The sequence below is a fragment of the Microcaecilia unicolor genome, chromosome 1 (genome assembly GCF_901765095.1).
Source record: "Microcaecilia unicolor chromosome 1, aMicUni1.1, whole genome shotgun sequence".
Lineage (NCBI taxonomy): Eukaryota > Metazoa > Chordata > Amphibia > Gymnophiona > Siphonopidae > Microcaecilia > Microcaecilia unicolor.
Window position 1 is genome coordinate 123,554,234 of NC_044031.1, and position 20,932 is coordinate 123,575,165.

Sequence of the window (20,932 nt, forward strand, 5' to 3'; positions counted from 1 at the left end):
ACGAGAGCGAGCGCGCTGGGGCTTAGCCTGGGCCGCAGGCTGTCGAGAAGGAGGATTGTACCTACGCTTGCCAGAAGAGTAGGGAACAGTCTTCCTTCCCCCGAAAAATCTTCTACCTGTAGAGGTAGATGCTGAAGGCTGCCGGTGGGAGAACTTGTCGAATGCGGTGTCCCGCTGGTGGAGCTGCTCTACCACCTGTTCGACTTTCTCTCCAAAAATGTTATCCGCACGGCAAGGCGAGTCCGCAATCCGCTGCTGGATTCTATTCTCCAGGTTGGAGGCACGCAGCCATGAGAGCCTGCGCATCACCACACCTTGAGCAGCGGCCCTGGACACAACATCAAAGGTGTCATACACCCCTCTGGCCAGGAATTTTCTGCACGCCTTCAGCTGCCTGACCACCTCCTGAAAAGGCTTGGCTTGCTCAGGGGGGAGCGCATCAACCAAGCCCGCCAACTGCCGCACATTGTTCCGCATGTGTATGCTCGTGTAGAGCTGGTAGGACTGAATTTTGGCCACGAGCATAGAGGAATGGTAGGCCTTCCTCCCAAAGGAGTCTAAGGTTCTAGAGTCCTTGCCCGGGGGCGCCGAAGCATGCTCCCTAGAACTCTTAGCCTTCTTTAGGGCCAGAACCACAACTCCAGAATCATGAGGCAACTGAGTGCGCATCAGATCTGGGTCCCCATGGATCCGGTACTGGGACTCGATCTTCTTGGGGATGTGGGGATTAGTTAAAGGCTTTGTCCAGTTCGCCAGCAATGTCTTTTTTAGGACATGGTGCATGGGTACAGTGGACGCTTCCTTAGGTGGAGAAGGATAGTCCAGGAGCTCAAACATTTCAGCCCTGGGCTCGTCCTCCACAACCACCGGGAAGGGGATGGCCGTAGACATCTCCCGGACAAAGGAAGCAAAAGACAGACTCTCGGGAGGAGAAAGCTGTCTCTCAGGAGAGGGAGTGGGATCGGAAGGAAGACCCTCAGACTCCTCGTCAGAGAAATATCTGGGGTCTTCTTCCTCTTCCCACGAGGCCTCACCCTCGGTGTCAGACACAAGTTCACGGACCTGTGTCTGCAACCGTGCCCGACTCGACTCTGTGGAGCCACGTCCACGATGGGGGCGTCGAGAGGTAGACTCCCTCGGCTGCATCGGCGAAGCTCCCTCCGCCGACGTAGTCGGGGAGCCCTCCTGGGAGGCGGCGGCAGCCGGTACCGCACGCGGTACTGACGCCGGAGACCTCACCTCGGGCGATGGGCCAGCCGGCGCCACGCTCGACGGTACCGGTGGCGCAAGCACCGCCGGTACCGGAGGGGTAGGGCACAACAGCTCTCCCAGAATCTCTGGGAGAACGGCCCGGAGGCTCTCGTTCAGAGCGGCTGCAGAGAAAGGTATGGAGGTCGATGCAGGCGTCGACGTCAGAACCTGTTCCGGGCTTGGAGGCTGTTCCGGGCTGTCCAGAGTGGAGCGCATCGACACCTCCTGAACAGAGGGTGAGCGGTCCTCTCGGTGCCGATGCCTGGTGGGTGCCGACTCCCTCGGCGACCCAGAGCTCTCGGTGCCGACCCGGGAAGGAGACCGATGACGATGCTTCTTCGATTTCTTGGAACGAAGCATGTCACCGGAGCTTCCCGGCACCGACGAGGAGGACGTAGAATCCAGTCGTCGCTTCCTTGGGGCCGAGGCCGAAGGAGGTCGGTCTCGGGGGGGCTGTACCGCAGGAGCCCTCAGGGTAGGGGGAGACCCACCCGAAGGCTCACCGCCACCAGCAGCGGAATGGACAGCCCTCACCTGCACTCCAGACGAAGCACCACTGTCCGACGACATCAGCAGACGAGGTCCCGGTACCACCGACGTCGATGCAGCTATCCGATGTCTCGGCGCCGATGCAGAGGGCCGATGCCTCTATGCACTGGCGGCCGAGGATGAAGCTCTGGACACTGAAGACGTTGATGCACTCGATACCCCCGGTGCCGATGCCGACGAAGAGCCCGAGAACAAAACGTTCCACTGGGCCAATCTCGCTACCTGAGTCCGCTTTTGCAAAAGGGAACACAGACTACAGGCCTGCGGGCGGTGCCCAGCCCCAAGCACTGAAGACACGACGCGTGCCTGTCAGTGAGCGAGATGACCCGGGCGCACTGGGTGCACTTCTTGAAGCCGCTGGTAGACTTCGATGTCATGGGTGGAAAAATCACGCCGGCGAGATCAAGTCGAAATGGCGGAAAAGGCACCGAAAAAACAAGGGGAAGAAAAACTTCGACCCGAGGCCTAAAAGTGGCCTACCCCGACGACGAAAGAAAACTTACCGGGGCGAAAGCTGGAAATAGCAGGGAAAGAAAAGACCAAGAGTCTTTTCCCACACAGAATGGATTATTAATTTTTCTCTTTCGAAAACACACGACGAACGCGCGAGGTCGACTTTGCGGGGCCCGACACGGTGAAAACACGACCGTACCGAGCGCGGACAAAAGAAGACTGACGAACACGAGCCGGTTCGGGCGGGAAGACGGCCGCGCATGCGTGGTGCGCATGAGCGTGCGAGGACTAGCAAAGGCCTTTGCTAGTGAAGTTTCCGATTGGAGGGGCTGCCGTGGACGTCACCCATCAGTGAGAACAAGCAGCCTGCTTGTCCTCGGAGAAAAGATATTATGGACAAAATGTGTTAGAGAAAATGATGAAATTATTGTACATATTTAAAAAAATTATGAAAAGACAGCCTTTCTTCTTTTTGATTCTGAAGACAATAGGAAATTATGAGAGATTTGGAGGTTCTTTACTAATGTGTGCTAAGCAGTCAGCATGTGAATTAGCACATGGCTGCAGTAAGTTAACATGCTATTTCCTCTGCTGGTGTACATATATCTATATATCTATCTATCTATATATATATGATAATACAGTGCAATCTGCTTAAGTGCAAGGGTCTGGGACCAAAGAAATACATGCAGTTAACCGGAGCGTGCACTTAACTGTTGTGACCCAAAGAAGCTTGACATCTGATAAATGTGTACAGTACTGTTAAATATACAGTCTCCGTTAACTGACGTTATGCAGTCTCCGTTAACCGACGTTAGGCTTATTTGAAGTAATCAGTCATAGTCCTCTGTACACTCTTGTGTCTGTGAGTTCCATAGACGTCGTCTGCCAGATGGTAAAAACTGTCATACCATTGACATCCAGTGGCCTCCAGATAGGCCCGCACGGTGTTGAGACTCTCCAGCGCTTTTGCAAAAGTGACAGGAGGTTGTTGAATTTCGTCAGCATGTGCCTCACTGTTCATTTCATCATCTGTTTGATCATCAGCCGTTGCCTGTGTGTAGGCGCATATCTCAACATCAGTGCTGTCGTCAGCTGTTTGTAGATCGTAATCAACAGCTATGTAGTGATGAAACGCCTCTTCAGTAACACTGGCTGGGATGTCAATAGCCTGTTCATCTGACGCGTTTGCAACAGCTGCACCTGTTTCGTCCCTCTCCACATCCCTAACAAAGCTTGCCCGCTTGTAGCAGTTCACAATGGTTGCCTGTGTAACATGATTCCAGGCTTCTTTCTGCATATGTAGGGAATCCGATGATAGATTCCAAGCCAGTTCAACAGCACGTTTATCCTTGCCAGTCTGGTCATCCATAACGCTCATCAGACGACGTAGCACAAGAGCCCGATAATGTTGTTTGAAATTGGCTATTATGCCCTGATCAATAGGTTGGATCAGAGAGGTAGTGTTTGGCGGCAGGAAGACCACCTTGACATTAGACAGCCTGACATCATCACTGTGTGCAGCACAATTATCACAAAGCAACAAAATCTGACTCTTCCTTTTGTGCCCGCATTCTCGTGTCTAACTTCTTTAGCCACTGCTTCCAAATTTCCCCAGTCATCCAGGAATTTGCGTTAGCCTTGTATGACACAGGAAGTCGTTTAACATTCTTGAAGCAACGAGGCTGTTTGCTCTTTCCAATGACGAGTGGTTCCAACTTCTCACTCCCATCCATATTGCAGCTAAGGAGGATTGTCAGTCGGTCCTTCAATGTTTTACTTCCTGTAGTTTCGGCTTGTTTGAATGCAAGTGTTCCATCAGGAATTGCTCACCAGTAGAGACCGTTTTCATCAGCATTGACAATGTCACAAGGTGCAAACTCGTTCAAGATGGTAGGAAGAACTGAAACAACCCAATTTTCAGCACCAAAGTCATCAGCGTCTTGTTTTTCACCATGCTGTTTCTTGAATTTTATGTTGTTCCTCTCCATCTTTCCAACCATCCAACAGTGGCTTTGAATTCAGTTAGTCCAAGACTTTCAAGCTAGTTGATTAGCTTTCTCCATAAGCAGTGGACCACTGACAGGAAACTGTCTGCTCCTGACTTGAGAAAACCACCAAAGAAGAGCATCTTATACCTCCTCAGCTTTTCCCGCACGTTTTTGTTTCCAGTGTGGATTTGTATTGTTTTGCCAGTCTTCCAGAAGCTGGTCTTTCTGCTTCAAGATACGTGAAATTTGACTGGGATTGACACCATATTCTTTAGCAATAGATGCTTGACTTTTTTTGTTTTCTAATTTTTTAAAGAACTTCTATTTGTTCAGACAGTGTTAAAGTCTTACAGTTGCACGAAGACGACTCCAGTGTACACTCTAACAACATTCTTTTGCTTCTTCTGCCTGTGGCAGTTAACCGAGATTTCAAATTTACCGCCCCTTTGTCATGCGCATGTGATCAAATGGATAGATAAGACTGTTATATACTAGACAGAAGGTTAGACAGTACATGTAATAGAATCACTCTTCCTCGAGGTAGGAGGTTGATGAGTATGTACATACTATCTGGTGAAAAGCTGGAACGTCTGAATGTGCGATGATGGTTCCTCTGATTCTACCAAATATCTCCCAGGGGATGTAATGGTAAGAATTTAGCAGAACTGAGCACATTTTATTTCACTTAATTTTAACTGATCCCATTTAATCTGTTTCACAGTATGGGGGTAATACTAATGTGACTTATTCAAGGGTACAGTAGTATTCAATTTAATAATCTTCCCGATATACAGCAGTTGGATTAAATTTTAACTGCCAGACCCTTGACCATTCTTCTAATGTTTGGAGATCCTCTCTCATTGTTTCTACTCCCTCCAGGGCATCCACTCTTTGTGTCATCTGCAAAAAGGTAAACCTTTTTCTTCCCATACTTCAGCAATCTCTCTCTCAAATATATTAAACAGAACATGCCCTAGCACAGACCCCTGGGGAACCCCACTATCTACCCTTCTCCATTGAGAATACTGACCATTTAACCCTACCCTGTTTTCAATCCTTTAACCAGTTCTTAATCCACAATAGGACACTACCTCCTATCCCATAACTCTCTAATTTCTTCTGGAGTCTTTCATGAGGTACTTTGTCAAACGCCTTTTGAAAATCCAGATACACAATATCAACAGGCTCGTCTTCATCCACATTTTTGTTCACCCCTTCAAAGAAATGTAATAGATTGGTGAGGCAAGATTTCCTTTCACTAAATCCATGGCTTGCAAGTCTTGAACCTTTCTACTTAGACTACGAGCATTTGTGCTCACTGCTTTCCATGTGCTTAGTGAGTTTTGGTAGTTTTCCATATTTAGAAGACCTTTTCCTCTGCCATCATGTTTATTCTGGGGGTGACTTTCTGAAGTCCCTTGTTTCCTTTTGTCGCCCCCACCCTCTAGTTTAAATGTCTAGAAACATACCCTCTGAATTTGTCCCCAAGGATCTTTTTTCCTGTCACAGAAAGATGTAACCCATCATTACAGTACAGCCTATTTTTCAACATATAGAGTCAGACCCTTTGCAAGTGAAAAGACAGGTCTATTTTTTTTTTAATAGGATAGAATAGGAGGTGGTAAAGTCAGTAGTTTATCAGGTAGATGTTAAGAGCAGGACACAGGGAACATCAGTTTACAACCAAACCAAGTCTGAAAATGCCTAGCTTAGCTCAGACAGCTCTCAAGGTAGGCCAACACAATTGTTAACACGAAGAGAGCTCTATTTAGTTACTTCAGAATAAATCTATGGACCCCTGCAACATACTTAAAACTCAAAAGAAATACCACAAGATAGAATTTTAAATATAGCATTACTATTTGAGTGGAACTGTATTTAAGCAAGACCACAAATTTAGTTGCTAACATCATAGGCAAAAAAGTTTCTTTATTTTAAAATTGTATTTAATGAAGTCTTGCTTATAAACTAAGGGCCCTGTTAAAGGCACGTTAGTGTTCTTTAGTGCATGCTGTGTAGAGGCCCACAATATTCCTATGGGCACCTACAGTTAGCACGCACTAAAGAACACTAGCACGTCTTTGTAAACAAGTGTTCTAAATCTTGTAAATAGAAATTATTTAAGTTTGATGTACAGAGCCATTGCCTTCAACATAACTAGGCTACAAGGTGCCATGCTAAACTTTTTAAAAATACACTTTGGGATTCTGGCATTGGACAGACTTGGAAGATGCCAACCACAACAGGAAAAACATCACAAGAGAACCAAACTCTACAAGATTTTTAGGATATTCAATTTTGTATTTTGTTTCCCAACACAAAATACAAAACACTGCAAACAAGACCACCCTATAAATGTCTTATTCTTCAAAACTATGGAACGCACTGCCAAATGTCATAAAAACAATGCATGACCTAACAATCTTCCGAAAACTAGTGAAAACCAACCTGTTCAAAAAGGCATACCACAATGATCCATCCTAAATACTAGACAACAAAATTCTACCAAAACTAAACAAAGCTTTACTCCCTACACCGGACTACCTCACTTACGTGGACATGCGTTAACACGTTATGCACCACCACTATTTCCCATGCCAGAAATGGACTTTCTATATTTGACTATTTAACCTACCCTATAATTTACTCCATCATCTATGAACTTTAATGCGGTACCACCTTGTAATCTACTCTATCATTTACAAATTTCAGTGCTATACCACTTTGTATCTCTCAGATCCGGAAATGGTGATTGCCACTATAGCATAATGTAATTTACGCTATCATCTATGAACACTAATGCAATACCACTTTGTAATATACTATCGTTTACAAAATTTAATGCTATACCACTTTGTATTTATCAGATCCGGAAATGGCGTCTGTCACTATGGAATAATGTAAGCCACACTGAGCCTGCAAATAGGTGGGAAAATGTGGGATACAAATGCAACAAATAAATAAAATAAAAAACAGCAAAAGAAATGTTTAATAGTAGTAGTAGTAGTAATGACCAATAAACTTAGGTACTGCTGAGTAGACAGCCACTCTGACAGACAAATGGCAACATCAAAATTGCTGTGTCTGGTTTACAAAGCTTTTCACATGGGATTTCCCTATTTATCTGTCAGAAAAGTTGCATAAGCAAACTCTGGAGCACTTTTTGCGTTCCACTCAGCGTTCAATCCTGTGGCACTTCCCCGCTCTTCAAGGATCTACTAAAGACATTCTTTAAAAGACTCGCCAAAACTTCTCTAAACTCTGTTAGTATCGTGGGATGCACCTCATCTAGTCCCAACAGGATAAGGACTCATGCAAAAGCCTTTCTACCACAGCAAAGGATCACCAACCTAGTGTCTGTAATGGAAGAAATCCAAACAAATCGACATCAGCACGGAACATGTTGAGGATAACATTCCTGGTATACCACAAGATGAGACAAGCTCAGACTTAACATGCAATACTGTACTGCAGCCTGTGAGTGGCCTGTATTCATATCTCATCAAACCTCTCCAGAACTCTCTGACTCTGTGGATAGTTCAATCCAATCAAGCAAAAGCAACACCTTCCATATATCACCACAGCCCCTATACAGATGCATCCAAACTGGACTAGGAAGCCCATGTAGATGGTTTTATAGTTGAAGGTTATGGTACTCCCGGAGTAAATGTCATCAGATACATTTCCTCTAACTGGGAGCACGCTGGAACACTCTACGGGTCTTCAGAGAGAGGCTGTCCAACAAAACTGTGTTGACAGAAATAATCAGGTAGCAATATATTACAACACCACGCAGGGAGGAACAGAACAGCATTTTCTGTGCTGGAAGATTGTCAGCATGTACAACTAGGCCATCATGCATCTCAGAGCCATGAGACAAGAACTCCTCTCAAGTAGACAGTCTTGACTCTAGTGCTACAGTCACGAGTGATTCCAAGAGGAGGAAGTGGTTTAGAGAATATTTTGAGAATGGGGCACTCTTTCAATAGATCTATTCACCATTCCTCAGAACAAGGAGTGTTCACCTCTGTTCTGTTCCAGGATAGGGAACACATGGCAAACTATCCTCAGATGCCTTCCCCCTAGATTGAGGGAATGTCTTCTGTATGTAAATCCTCCAATACTCCTGATGGCAAAAACTCTTCTGAAAACCAACTCCGTTAGGGTACATCTTAGTGCAACTGGTAATTATCGCCATTATGTAGAAGGTAAACCCATCTCTTTACAATCTTTAATTCAGGGGTGTTTAATCTTGGTCCTTGCCCACTCAGGTTTTCAAAAGTTCCACAATGAATATGGGTTGTGGCCCTCAAGGACACCCCTACTTTAGCTGTTTGCTTTATGCAGGGTGTGCTTCTACTGAAGCATCTTATCAAGCCTCCCGCAGTACCATGGGATTTGAACATGGTGTTAACCTAGCTATTAAAAGCTCCTTTCTAGCCACCTGATACCTATGAACTGAAGTACCTGACCTGGAAGATCCTCATAGTAACATAGTAGATGACTGCAGAAAAAGACCTGCACGGTCCATCCAGTCTGCCCAACAAGATAACTCATATGTGCTTTTTGTGTATACCTTACCTTGATTTGTATCTGTCTTTTTCAGGGCACAGACCGTATATAAATCTGCCCAGCACTAGCCCCGCCTCCCAACCACCAGCCCCTTGATTTGTATCTGTCATTTTCAGGGCACAGACCGTATATAAATCTGCCCAGCACTAGCCCCGCCTCCCAACCACCAGCCCCTTGATTTGTATCTGTCTTTTTCAGGGCACAGACCGTATAAGTCTGCCCAGCACTAACCCCACCTCCTAACGACCAGCCCCGCCTCATGCCCACAAAAATGAAACTGAACTGAACACACTGAATTGCAAGAGATCCTTGGCCTTCCATACTGGAGCATACTAAAGCCCTTGGAAAGTCCACTTAACTTTTTGTAACAGGTCATAGGCTGCTGTCAACAAACACGCTCTATCCAATTGGCTGGTGGGATGAATTTCCTTCATTTACACCAAGGAAGGTTGAGGGTGTCATGGCTCATTCTGGTGATAGCCTATCTGAGATCAGCTTCCACAGAGGAAATCTACAGAGCTGCAACATGGATACCTGTTTATTCATTTACATCACATTACTGTTGAGAAAGATTCTCAATGTGATAGTAAGTTTGACCAGTAAGTCTTCCAAAAATTCTTTGGAGATTAGAATCCAACTCCTTCATATGCATCCAAACCAGACCAGTCCAGATGAATGGGTTATGTCTGTTAACCAGTGGATTGAGACAGAGAACAAAGGAGTTCTTATGGTGGAAAAATGTCTTAAATGATAACTTTCTTTCCTTTAGTCCTATCAGACTAGATGGTTGTGACCATCTATCTGCAGATGGAGACATAGAATGAAAATAGTTCAAGTGATTCCCCCCTTAAGGGCATCATGCAGCATAGAATGCTCAGTATTTTGAATACCGAAGCAATGGTGCTCAAAATCCACCTGATGGCCAATATTGAAACTCTGACACCAAATGACTCAATCAGGTCAAACTTACCAGCCACTGCAGCATATACTCAAATGCAGATATTTCACTGAATTAAGAGACGTGTGACATACAATAAGGTTAGGAAAACTTTAAAAGTAGAACCAATGATATCTGAAAAAAAACAACAACTTGTAAGCAAAATAAAATTAATCAACCAAGGAGGGATTCTGGACTGGTCTGACAGGACTAAAGGAAAAAGATATCAGGTAAAACATACTTTTTCCTTCCTTAGCATCTTATCAGATCAATGAGACGTAGCAAAGAAGTGTACCCAACATTGGATGGGACTAAAAGATTGGAAAAAAAAAAAAAAAAAGATAAACTGGAATAGCCGAAGAGATTCTGTTATGGGGAAAAATGTGTTATTTTATGTTTAACTCTTACCTAAGCCTATGCTTTTTACCCAAAGATGTTTATTTATTTATTTGTTGTATTTGTATCCCACATTTTCCCACCTTTTTGCAGGCTCAATGTGGCTTACATATTACCGTTATCGGCTTTAGCCGATTTCGGTCTGAACAAATACATGGTTTGAATGAATACAAAGTGAATTGTGGTAGAATGAGGTACACGTGAGGTATGTACAAATGGGGAACTTAGAGAGGGAGAGGGGAGGAAGAGTCAGATAAAGTCCAATTACGGTCCTTGGTTACATTGTGTCGCAAGTGTCCAGTGTTTTTCTGTTGGGTCGGTGGGGTAAGCCCTACTGAACAGTTCTGTCTTTAGTACTTTCTGGAAATTAAGGTGGTCGGGCATAGTTTTTACTGCTTTTGACAGTGCATTCCTTTAAAAAAGGTTCCAGAGGAGATCTGGGAAATTATAGACAGGAGAGCCCGACGTCGGTGCCAGGCAAAATGGCAAAGACTATTATAAAGAAAAAAAACTAGAGAGCATATTCAAAAGCATGGACCAATGAGACAAAGCCAACATGGATTTAGTGAAGGGAAATCTTGCCTCACCAATGTTAAAGAAAGAAACCTGTGTTTTAATAATTAAGAGCTTTATTCAGGCATCAGTTTGAAAGAATCACAATGTAAAATTATTGACACAGGAATTAAGGTTATTATGACAGGAAGCATTGCTGATTCAGTAACAATCATGATTTCTTTTAACAGAACATACAAAACAAGTTAATCAGTAGCAGAGTCAGTCCTAGCAAAACTAAAGAGAACACCAGTCACTCGGTCATACTGGTTGATTAGCTATTAGTTAAATAAACACACTCACCACAAATAAGTTCTCCGAGATAACATACTCAAGCCAATAATGCAAGTACCAGGATTTCTCTGCTGCCTGTATGTGAGGAAAGCAGTCAATAAGACTTTCTTCCCTCACCTACCATCAAGGTGGTTCCCCCCCCCCCCACCAACCAAAAAAAAACCCGACTCAGGTTATCATCTTTTATAATAAGTCCATATAATGGACCCAAATGGGAGCCCCACTCCTGTTCTGTGTGTCCTAGGGCACCTGATGTGGCTGTAAACAATCTAAGGAAAGTCCATTTGTGAGAGGACTTTTTTGGATCCACTGTTCGTATATTTGAAACACCATTTGTGAGAGGACTTTATTGGATCCAGTGTTCGTATATTTGGGAAAGTTTATTTAGACATCTTGTCAATACCATTGGTCACTTCCAATAGGTTTACTTCTCATTCCCCTCTTCAGGGACTTCAATTGGTCAAATTCATCAAACTCATTAGCTTACCTAGGGCACTCTAGGCTGAATATCCTTCTCAAGGATTTCGGTTAGCCTGATCTAAAGCTTCTGCAAACATTGCCCTGGTTTTTCTTAAACAGATGGGCTTTTTCTGGGTCCAACTCAAATAACATGACTTAAAATAACATCCAAAGGTGGATTACAGAGAACCAGTTAAATCCTGCATCATGTGTCCTATCACTGTGCAATTATCTCAGAGAAATATGGCTCCCATCTTCCATTTTAAAATCCTACCTCAGCCTAAGTATCCCGTTATCCCAGAAATTTGTAATAAATCTCTTTCCTAACAATCCTTTCCAGTGGAACCCAGTAGAAAGAACCAAGACCAATCAGAAGGACTCTGGAAAAACAGAGTCGGGAAAACAGAGTAGGGAAGAGGTGAGTTCCATGATAAGCAGGAATAATAGAAAATAGAATCGATAGACCATGGAAGAGATGTGTAAAGCAAGAAACAAACCTAACTGGTAATTTTGCTTTAATGGGTCTTTGAAGGCAACAGTCTAAAACCAAAGCACATCTATAAAGGGAAAAGAAGTTCTCGAAGAGCTGAATAACCGGAGAAGGGAAAGAAAAAAAAAAAAGGCTATCAAAAGCTAAAGAAACCACTTTGCTTCCCTATCTACACCCGTGATAACCAGGAAAATCCAGAAGCAAACTGAAGAATCACCCTACAAAAGGGAAACCAATGGAATCTAAAAAGAACGGCTATTGACCGACCTGGTGCCAAAGAATGCCCTATTCAGACATGACAATCCAAAAGTCGTCATAAGAGCAAGAAGAGTGCATAAGGGCCCTGAGACATGGCTCAAAATATGAGACACTCAGACAGGGCAACCAAGAATTAAAGTCTATTAGGCTCAGATTAAAGCCACAATATCAGAGACTTCCTAAAGTTGTGTAACAGTGGTGGTTAATACCAGTGCTATCAAGTTAGCTGCATAAAATAGCTAGACTATAGAATGCACAAAGTAGGTGGTTTATATTTATTGCTTGCATTTGTATCCCACATTACATAAGTACATAAGTATTGCCGTACTGGGATGGGCCAAAGGTCCATCGAGCCCAGCATCCTGTGTCTAACAGTGGCCAATCCAGGTCACAAATACCTGGCAAGATCCCTAAAATGTACAAAACATTTTATACTGCTTATCGCAGAAATAGTGGATTTTCCCCAAGTCTATTTAATAATGGTCTATGGACTTTTCCTTTAGGAAGCCGTCCAAACCTTTTTTAAACTCCGCTAAGCTAACCGCCTTTACCACATTCTCTGGCAACGAATTCTAGAGTTTAATTACATGTTGAGTGAAGAAAGGTTTTCTCCGATTCGTTTTAAATTTACTACATTGTAGCTTCATCGCATGCCCCCTAGTCCTAGTATTTTTGGAAAGCGTGAACAGACGCTTCACATCTACCCATTCAACTCCACTCATTATTTTATAGACCTCTATCATATCTCCCCACAGCCGCCGTTTCTCCAAGCTGAAGAGCCCTAGCCGCTTTAGCCTTTCCTCATAGGGAAGTCGTCACATCCCCTTTATCATTTTCATCGCCCTTCTCTGCACCTTTTCTAATTCCACTATATCTTTTTTGAGATGTGGCGACCAGAATTGAACACAATATTCGAGGTGCGGTCGCACCATGCAGCGATACAAAGGCATTATAACATCCTCATGTTTGCTTTCCATTCCTTTCCTAATAATATCTAACATTCTATTTGCTTTCTTAACCGCAGCAGTACACTGAGCAGAAGGTTTCAACGTATCAACGACGACACCTAGATCCCTTTCTTGGTCCGTGACTCCTAACGTGGAACCTTGCATGACATAGCTATAAATTTGGGTTCCTCTTTCCCACATGCATAACTTTGCACTTGCTCACATTAAACATCATCTGCCATTTAGACGCCTGGTCTCCCAGTCTCGAGAGGTCCGCTTGTAATTTTTCACAATCCTCCCGTGATTTAACGACTTTGAATAACTTTGTGTCATCAGCAAATTGAATTACCTCGTTACTCCCATCTCTAGGTCATTTATAAATATGTTAAAAAGCAGCGGTCCCAGCACAGACCCCTGGGGAACCCCACTAACTACCCTTCTCCATTGAGAATACTGACCATTTAACCCTACTCTCTGTTTATCTTTTAACCAGTTTTTAATCCACAATAGAACACTACCTCCAATCCCATGACTCTCCAATTTCCTCTGGAGTCTTTCATGAGGTACTTTGTCAAACGCCTTCTGAAAATCCAGATATTTACACAATATCAACTGGCCCCCCTTTACCCACATGTTTGTTCATCCCTTCAAAGAAATGTAGATTGGTGAGGCAAGATTTCCCGTCACTAAATCCATGTTGACTTTGTCTCATTAATCCATGCTTTTGAATATGCTCTGTAATTTTGTTCTTAATAGCCTCTACCATTTTTGCCCGGCACCGATGTCAAACTCACCGGTCTATAATTTCCCGGATCTCCTCTGGAACCTTTTTTAAAAATCGGCATTACATTGGCCACCCTCCAATCTTCCGGTACCACCCTCAATTTTAATGATAAATTACATATTTCTAACAATAGCTCCGCAACCTCATTTTTCAGTTCTATCAGTACTCTGGGATGAATACCATCCGGTCCAGATTTGCTACTCTTCAGTTTGTAGAACTGCCCCATTACATCCTCCAGGTTTACAGAGAATTCATTAAGTTTCTCCGACTTGTCAGCGTCGAATACCATTTTCCCACCATATGGCAGGTTCAATGTGGCTTACATATTGCTAAAAAGGCAGTTACAATATTGTGATGCTTTGTTCTAGTTTTAGATATATTTGTTGGTATAAGCTTGCTTGTTCATTAAAATCTAGTTGCGCATTCTATCAGTTCAACATTATCAGCTAACCAAAACTCATCATCGTGCCTTTTCAACTGCAGGCCCTGTGTTGTGGAATTCTCTTCCTGAGGCAGTTACCGCTGAAAGATTTGATGCTTTTAGGAAAAAAAAAGCAAAGGCACACCTCTTCCAACTTAGGTTTGGACCCCAGGTGATACATTATGGAATGCTAAGTGATATGGTAGTCACATCTTCTGTTTCTTGGAGTCTGAGATGAATATTTGCTATGTTTGATTTTAAATCTATCAATGATACTGTATGTAGGTCACATTTTTTGCTTTGCTCATCTATTTTGTTTTAAATTTTTTCTTTCATGTAACTGAATCTTGTACTATTACATACCTTATTTATTTCTTATGTTTTATTGCAGAATCTTATACTATTACATACCTTATTCATTTTTTATGTTTTATTGCAATCTGTTCAGTACTGTGGATGAACAAGCTAGAAATTGGTTTAAATAGTTTATGACTGGCAAACCAAATGTTTCCTTACCTGACGCAAAAGGTAGACAACCCTAGCTATCTAAAGTCTGCACTAATATTCATATTTGCCATAATGTCCGACAAACGGTTGTTAATTTTAACTGGATCATATATCACTTTGGGTGCATCCCTAAAACACACTGGCCCTTCAGAAATTTAGATATAATCAATCCAAATAGCATAAATAAAGGAAAAATCAATTTCCTCTCTATCCTATAAAAACATCATAGTTATGACGAAGACACAACCTGGTATATCTTTCATGTGACAAGTATATTGAATATGAACAAACAGATTGCATACGGGACAACTATTCATCTCTCTTCCATTTCAAAATCCATGATTTAAAACAGAGACTGGCTTAGCCTGTTCAAACATCTAGTCAGTTGCAAAAAAGCCCAAATGACAATGTAATGATACTGACAGAGTAGCATCCGACTGTCCCAAACCCTGAGGAGTTTCTAAGTGCTACTTTAACAACATTTCCTACTACAGCCAGCACCAAGATTCAGAATGTACACTGGAGGCTGAACTTTGTATCATGGCTGGCAGTAAAAGACCATTATTCAACTGATGAGGCCTGACAAATTTTTGTTGTTTTCAATGGTATAGGACAGATATTTTTCTGGGGGGGGGGGGGGGGGGGGGGGGCTGCACATAGTCATGGATTACCCACTGAAATCATGAGTGTGTCTGGGGACATGCTGCCTGTCACTTTCAAAGACAGACATTCAATTTGTTTTCTACACATTATTTTTTTTTAACTAGCTCTGTACTCTGTAGACAGAGGTTTACATTGGTTAGTACAGCTAAGGTTACAAATTCACCTCACTATTTATCAGGTACAACAAATGCTTGCTGCACTTCACTGCACGTAAACAGGCATAGTCCAAAATGTTTAAATTCACAACTCAAAAAAGTATCAAAAGTCCTTGAATACAGCTACAAAAAGCGGGAATGGTAGATGACTGCCCAGTTGCAAGCTTATCTTCAGAAACTGGACATTTTTTAATCTATCTGAATGTACTGAAAGGCATTTGAAACTTCAAGTTGTAAATTAAAATGTTTTGGAATATGTTCAAGTTGCAGCTTATTTCAGCAGGCAACTTACTCTTCACAACTATGGAAAGCAACATGGCACTTTGGAACATCCTGTGATTCAGCTTCTCTGTAAGAGACTATAACTGTTGAGGAGAAGCTCATACTCTGCTTCCTTTTATGGATTCTCTAGATTTTCTGGAATAAGAGAGACAAAAATAATAAATTACCAATTTAGCAATAATAAGTGCATCATTCATGAGGTCCAAGAGAGGGGTCTCTGTGTGAATATTGTAGAAGGAATATGCAGCCTTGAGGGTTTTATGAACAGGGTGGTGCATTACCGTAGAGGGTAGGGTATAGAAACTCAAAAAATCTGTTAAAACGCCATTTGAATTCTGTAGAAAGAAAGAAAGAAAGAAAGAATAAAAATCAGTTAAGGAGATGCCATTGTCTATACAAATGTATGGAACTGCTTTACAAGCAATGTAGAGCATGCACTGTGTAAATGTGTTTCTGTAAGAGACCCTCCATAATGTACTATTTTACATATGAGAGGACACAGTGTGAATGCCTCTCTTATGGATACAGTGCTCCCAGAAAATCCTACTTCAACAGTACACTAAAAACCACAGAGCACAGAAACATGGCCAGTGCAGCAACACACCCTCGCTTTATACAAAGTGTGGGATTAATCTGATGTTCAACTGCCCCGACTCAAAACTTTTTTCTGTTATTACAGTGTTATTGTTACTGTACTACAATTGTTTGCCAATTAACATCCCCGATTCCATTTATAATGGATTGCATTTTGGTTAAATTTGAAAAGATTTCTAAAATTCCATAATATTCATCCACCAGGACAAACAAAAGACAAAAACTCAAATGTTGCCAGTATGAACAGAGTCTGCTTGCAAATAAATACCGAAGTTTTACTTATTAGCCATGATCTCATTATCACCCTTGACACTTGCTGTAAAGGCAGTGGTGTGCTGGTAAATTTTTAATAGGCTCTTTCTCCGCCCTGCAATTTTGGGGAAAAGCAATGCGTTATTCTCTCTCTCCTTCCCCCCTCATGTCAGAGCTCCCATTAAACAACAAATCTTTATAGCCCAAATCAAATGCCATGTTCATAATTAACTTTGTATGAACTTGGCTGCTAATAGTGTGCTGAACTGGACAACGTTGGCACATTTAGACTAACTCTGGACAGTTGCTGAAGGAAACCCTTCCCTCATTAATCAATATCTTCTCTGTGAAATAGTAGTAAAAAAAAGGCAAATGCATTTTTATAATATACCACTGCAATCCACAAAAGAAAAGGAGCAAGTTCCCACATGCCACCTTTTTCTGTTGATGTAAGCACAGGAAAAAAAAAGATTTTAAATGCTCCCAGGTTTCAACCTAATTCGTGTTTAATGTGGGATATAAAAATGACAAATAAATAAATAAAAACTCCAAATCTTGAGCACCTAATTTTCATACCATGATGTTACGTAAAGTTGAGTTTTTATAGTTTGTTCCTTTCCCACAAAAGGGACTTGAAGCATCTTACAACATGAAAATAATCTATGAACAGGTATCAGAAACAGATAAAACACAATCTATTTTCAGCAGCAATCAATAGAAAATACAATAACCAAACAAGAGTTAGATTTAGCTCATGCTTTTTCATTGGCAACTCAAGATGAGTTACATTCAAGTAATTATAGCCTAGAAAGTCAGAGTAAGGATTTCCAAATTGTTCACACATACCCCTCTCGCTCCTTCCAGTTTGGCAAAAGTGCTTCCAAAGCTTGTGGCTCAAGACAAGCATCTGAGAGCATGTGTGCTCCGATTTAAGCAGTTTCTCCAACAGACAAACTCCAACTGCTTGATGCGAACAGCTGCTGACAAACCAGTGCCGGCCGGAACAGTCAGAAAAAGCAGGCTCCTTCAGCCTGTCCCAAGGGCGGGACAGGTTGAAGAAAAGTCCCCAGGATTGGCTGAAGCAGCCTGCTTTTTCTGACGGTGCCTGTCGGCTAGAACCACTTTAAAGAAAAATCGCTGCAAGAAGAGGAGCTGCATTGGGTAGGGGGAGGTGGGGAGACATGCTGAGTGAGCCACAGGGAAGGAGGACGTCAAGAAGAGGCACAAGCCTAAATTTTGGGAGCCGGTTGTTAAAGTAGCTACTTTAACAACTGGCTCCCAAAATTCTTAAAAAACGAACAACTGCCTCTCGCGAGCCGGCTCCAGCACACCACTGTGTAAAGGCCACAGTCAGTCTGTAAATAATTTCTTATAGACAAACAAATTATTTGGGCTTGTTTTCTCTATATGCTTATGTATATGTACACGTTTACACACACACAGAAAGCGAATGCTACATACCTGTAGAAGGTATTCTCCGAGGACAGCAGGCTGATTGTTCTCACTGATGGGTGACGTCCACGGCAGCCCCCTCCAATCGGAATCTTCACTAGCAAAGGCCTTTGCTAGCCCTCGCGCGCCGATGCGCACCGCGTATGCACGGCCGTCTTCCCGCCCGAACCGGCTCGTGTTCGTCAGTCCCGTATGTAGCAAGACAAAGATAAGGGAAGACACAACTCCAAAGGGGAGGCGGGCGGGTTTGTGAGAACAATCAGCCTGCTGTCCTCGGAGAATACCTTCTACAGGTATGTAGCATTCGCTTTCTCCGAGGACAAGCAGGCTGCTTGTTCTCACTGATGGGGTATCCCTAGCCCCCAGGCTCACTCAAAACAACAAACATGGTCAATTGGGCCTCGCAACGGCGAGGACATAACTGAGATTGACCTAAAAACTTATCCAACTAACAGAGTGTAGCCTGGAACAGAATAAAACATGGGCCTAGTGGGGTGGAGTTGGATTCTAAACCCCGAACAGATTCTGAAGCACTGACTGCCCGAACCGACTGTCGCGTCGGGTATCCTGCTGCAGGCAGTAATGAGATGTGAATGTGTGGACAGATGACCACGTCGCAGCTTTGCAGATCTCTTCAATAGTGGCTGACTTCAAGTGGGCTGCTGACGCAGCCCTGGCTCTGACATTGTGAGCCGTGACATGACCCTCAAGAGCCAGCCCAGCCTGGGCGTAAGTGAAGGAAATGCAATTTGCTAGCCAATTGGATATGGTGCGTTTCCCCACAGCCACTCCCCTCCTGTTGGGATCAAAAGAAACAAACAATTGGGCGGACTGTCTGTTGGGCTGTGTCCGCTCCAGATAGAAGGCCAATGCTCTTTTGCAGTCCAATGTGTGCAGCTGACGTTCAGCAGGGCAGGAATGAGGACGGGGCAAAAATGTTGGCAAGACAATTGACTGGTTCAGATGGAACTCCGACACTACCTTCGGCAAGAACTTAGGGCGAGTGCGGAGGACTACTCTATTATGATGAAATTTGGTGTAAGGGGCCTGGGCTACCAGGGCCTGAAGCTCACTGACTCTGCGAGCTGAAGTAACTGCCACCAAGAAAATGACCTTCCAGGTCAAGTACTTCAGATGGCAGGAGTTCAGTGGCTCAAAAGGAGGTTTCATCAGCTGGGTGAGAACGACATTGAGATCCCATGACACTGTAGGAGGTTTGACGGGGGGCTTTGACAAAAGCAAACCTCTCATGAAGCGAACAACTAAAGGCGAACAACTAAAGGCTGTCCTGAGATCGGCTTACCTTCCACATGGTAATGGTATGCACTGATTGCGCTAAGGTGAACCCTTACAGAGTTGGTCTTGAGACCAGACTCAGACAAGTGCAGAAGGTAGTCAAGCAGGGTCTGTGTAGGACAAGAGCGAGGATCTAAGGCCTTGCTGTCACACCAGACAGCAAACCTCCTCCATAAAAAGAAGTAACTCCTCTTAGTGGAATCTTTTCTGGAAGCAAGCAAGACACGGGAGACACCGTCCGACAGACCCAAAGAGGCAAAGTCTATGCTCTCAACATCCAGGCCGAGAGCGCCAGAGACTGGAGGTTGGGATGCAGAAGCGCCCCTTCGTTCTGGGTGATGAGGGTCGGAAAACACTCCAATCTCCACGGTTCTTCGGAGGACAACTCCAGAAGAACAGGGAACCAGATCTGACGCGGCCAAAACGGAGCAATCAGAATCATGGTGCCGCGGTCTTGCTTGAGTTTCAACAAAGTCTTCCCCACCAGAGGTATGGGAGGATAAGCATACATCAGGCCTTCCCCCCAATCCAGGAGGAAGGCATCCGATGCCAGTCGGCCGTGGGCCTGAAGTCTGGAACAGAACTGAGGGACCTTGTGGTTGGCTCGAGATGCAAAGAGATCTACCAAGGGGGTGCCCCACACTTGGAAGATCCGGCGCACTACTCTGGAGTTGAGCGACCACTCGTGAGGTTGCATAATCCTGCTCAACCTGTCGGCCAGACTGTTGTTTACGCCTGCCAGATATGTGGCTTGGTGCAGCATGCCGTAACGGCGAGCCCACAGCCACATGCGGACGGCCTCCTGACACAGGGGGCGGGATCCGGTGCCACCCTGCTTGTTGTTGTAATACATGGCAACCTGGTTGTCTGTCTGAATTTGGATAATTTGGTGGGACAGCCGATCTCTGAAAGCCTTCAGAGCGTTCCAGACCGCTCGCAACTCCAGGAGACTGATCTGTAGACCTTGTTCCTGGAGGGACCAGCTTCCCTGGGTGTGAAGCCCATCGACATGAGCTCCCCACCCCAGAAGAGACGCATCCGTAGTCAGCACTTTTTGTGGCTGAGGAATTTGGAAAGGACGTCCCAAAGTCAAATTGGACCAAATCATCCACCACTGCAGGGATTTGAGAAAACTCGTGGACAGGTGGATTACGTCTTCTAGATCCCCAGCAGCCTGAAACCACTGGGAAGCTAGGGTCCATTGAGCAGATCGCATGTGAAGGCGGGCCATGGGAGTCACATGAACTGTGGAGGCCATGTGGCCCAGCAATCTCAACATCTGCCGAGCTGTGATCTGCTGGGACGCTCGCACCCGAGAGACGAGGGACAACAAGTTGTGGGCTCTCGTCTCTGGGAGATAGGCATGAGCCGTCCGAG

The 20,932-nt window shown here is 44.0% G+C and overlaps 1 protein-coding gene across 3 annotated transcripts in view; it reads right to left on the reverse strand.

The window, feature by feature from the left end:
- Positions 1-20,932, reverse strand: part of NMT2 (N-myristoyltransferase 2) — a 114,055-nt gene that overhangs the window by 13,023 nt on the left and 80,100 nt on the right. For 2 of the 3 annotated variants that reach the window (XM_030199932.1, XM_030199941.1), the window contains exon 10: positions 16,129-16,296. In XM_030199932.1, the coding sequence (XP_030055792.1) occupies positions 16,129-16,296 (168 nt within the window). Of the gene's footprint in view, positions 1-15,951; positions 16,097-16,128; positions 16,297-20,932 lie in introns of those variants that run through there. The other variant, XM_030199949.1, reaches the window with a different exon arrangement.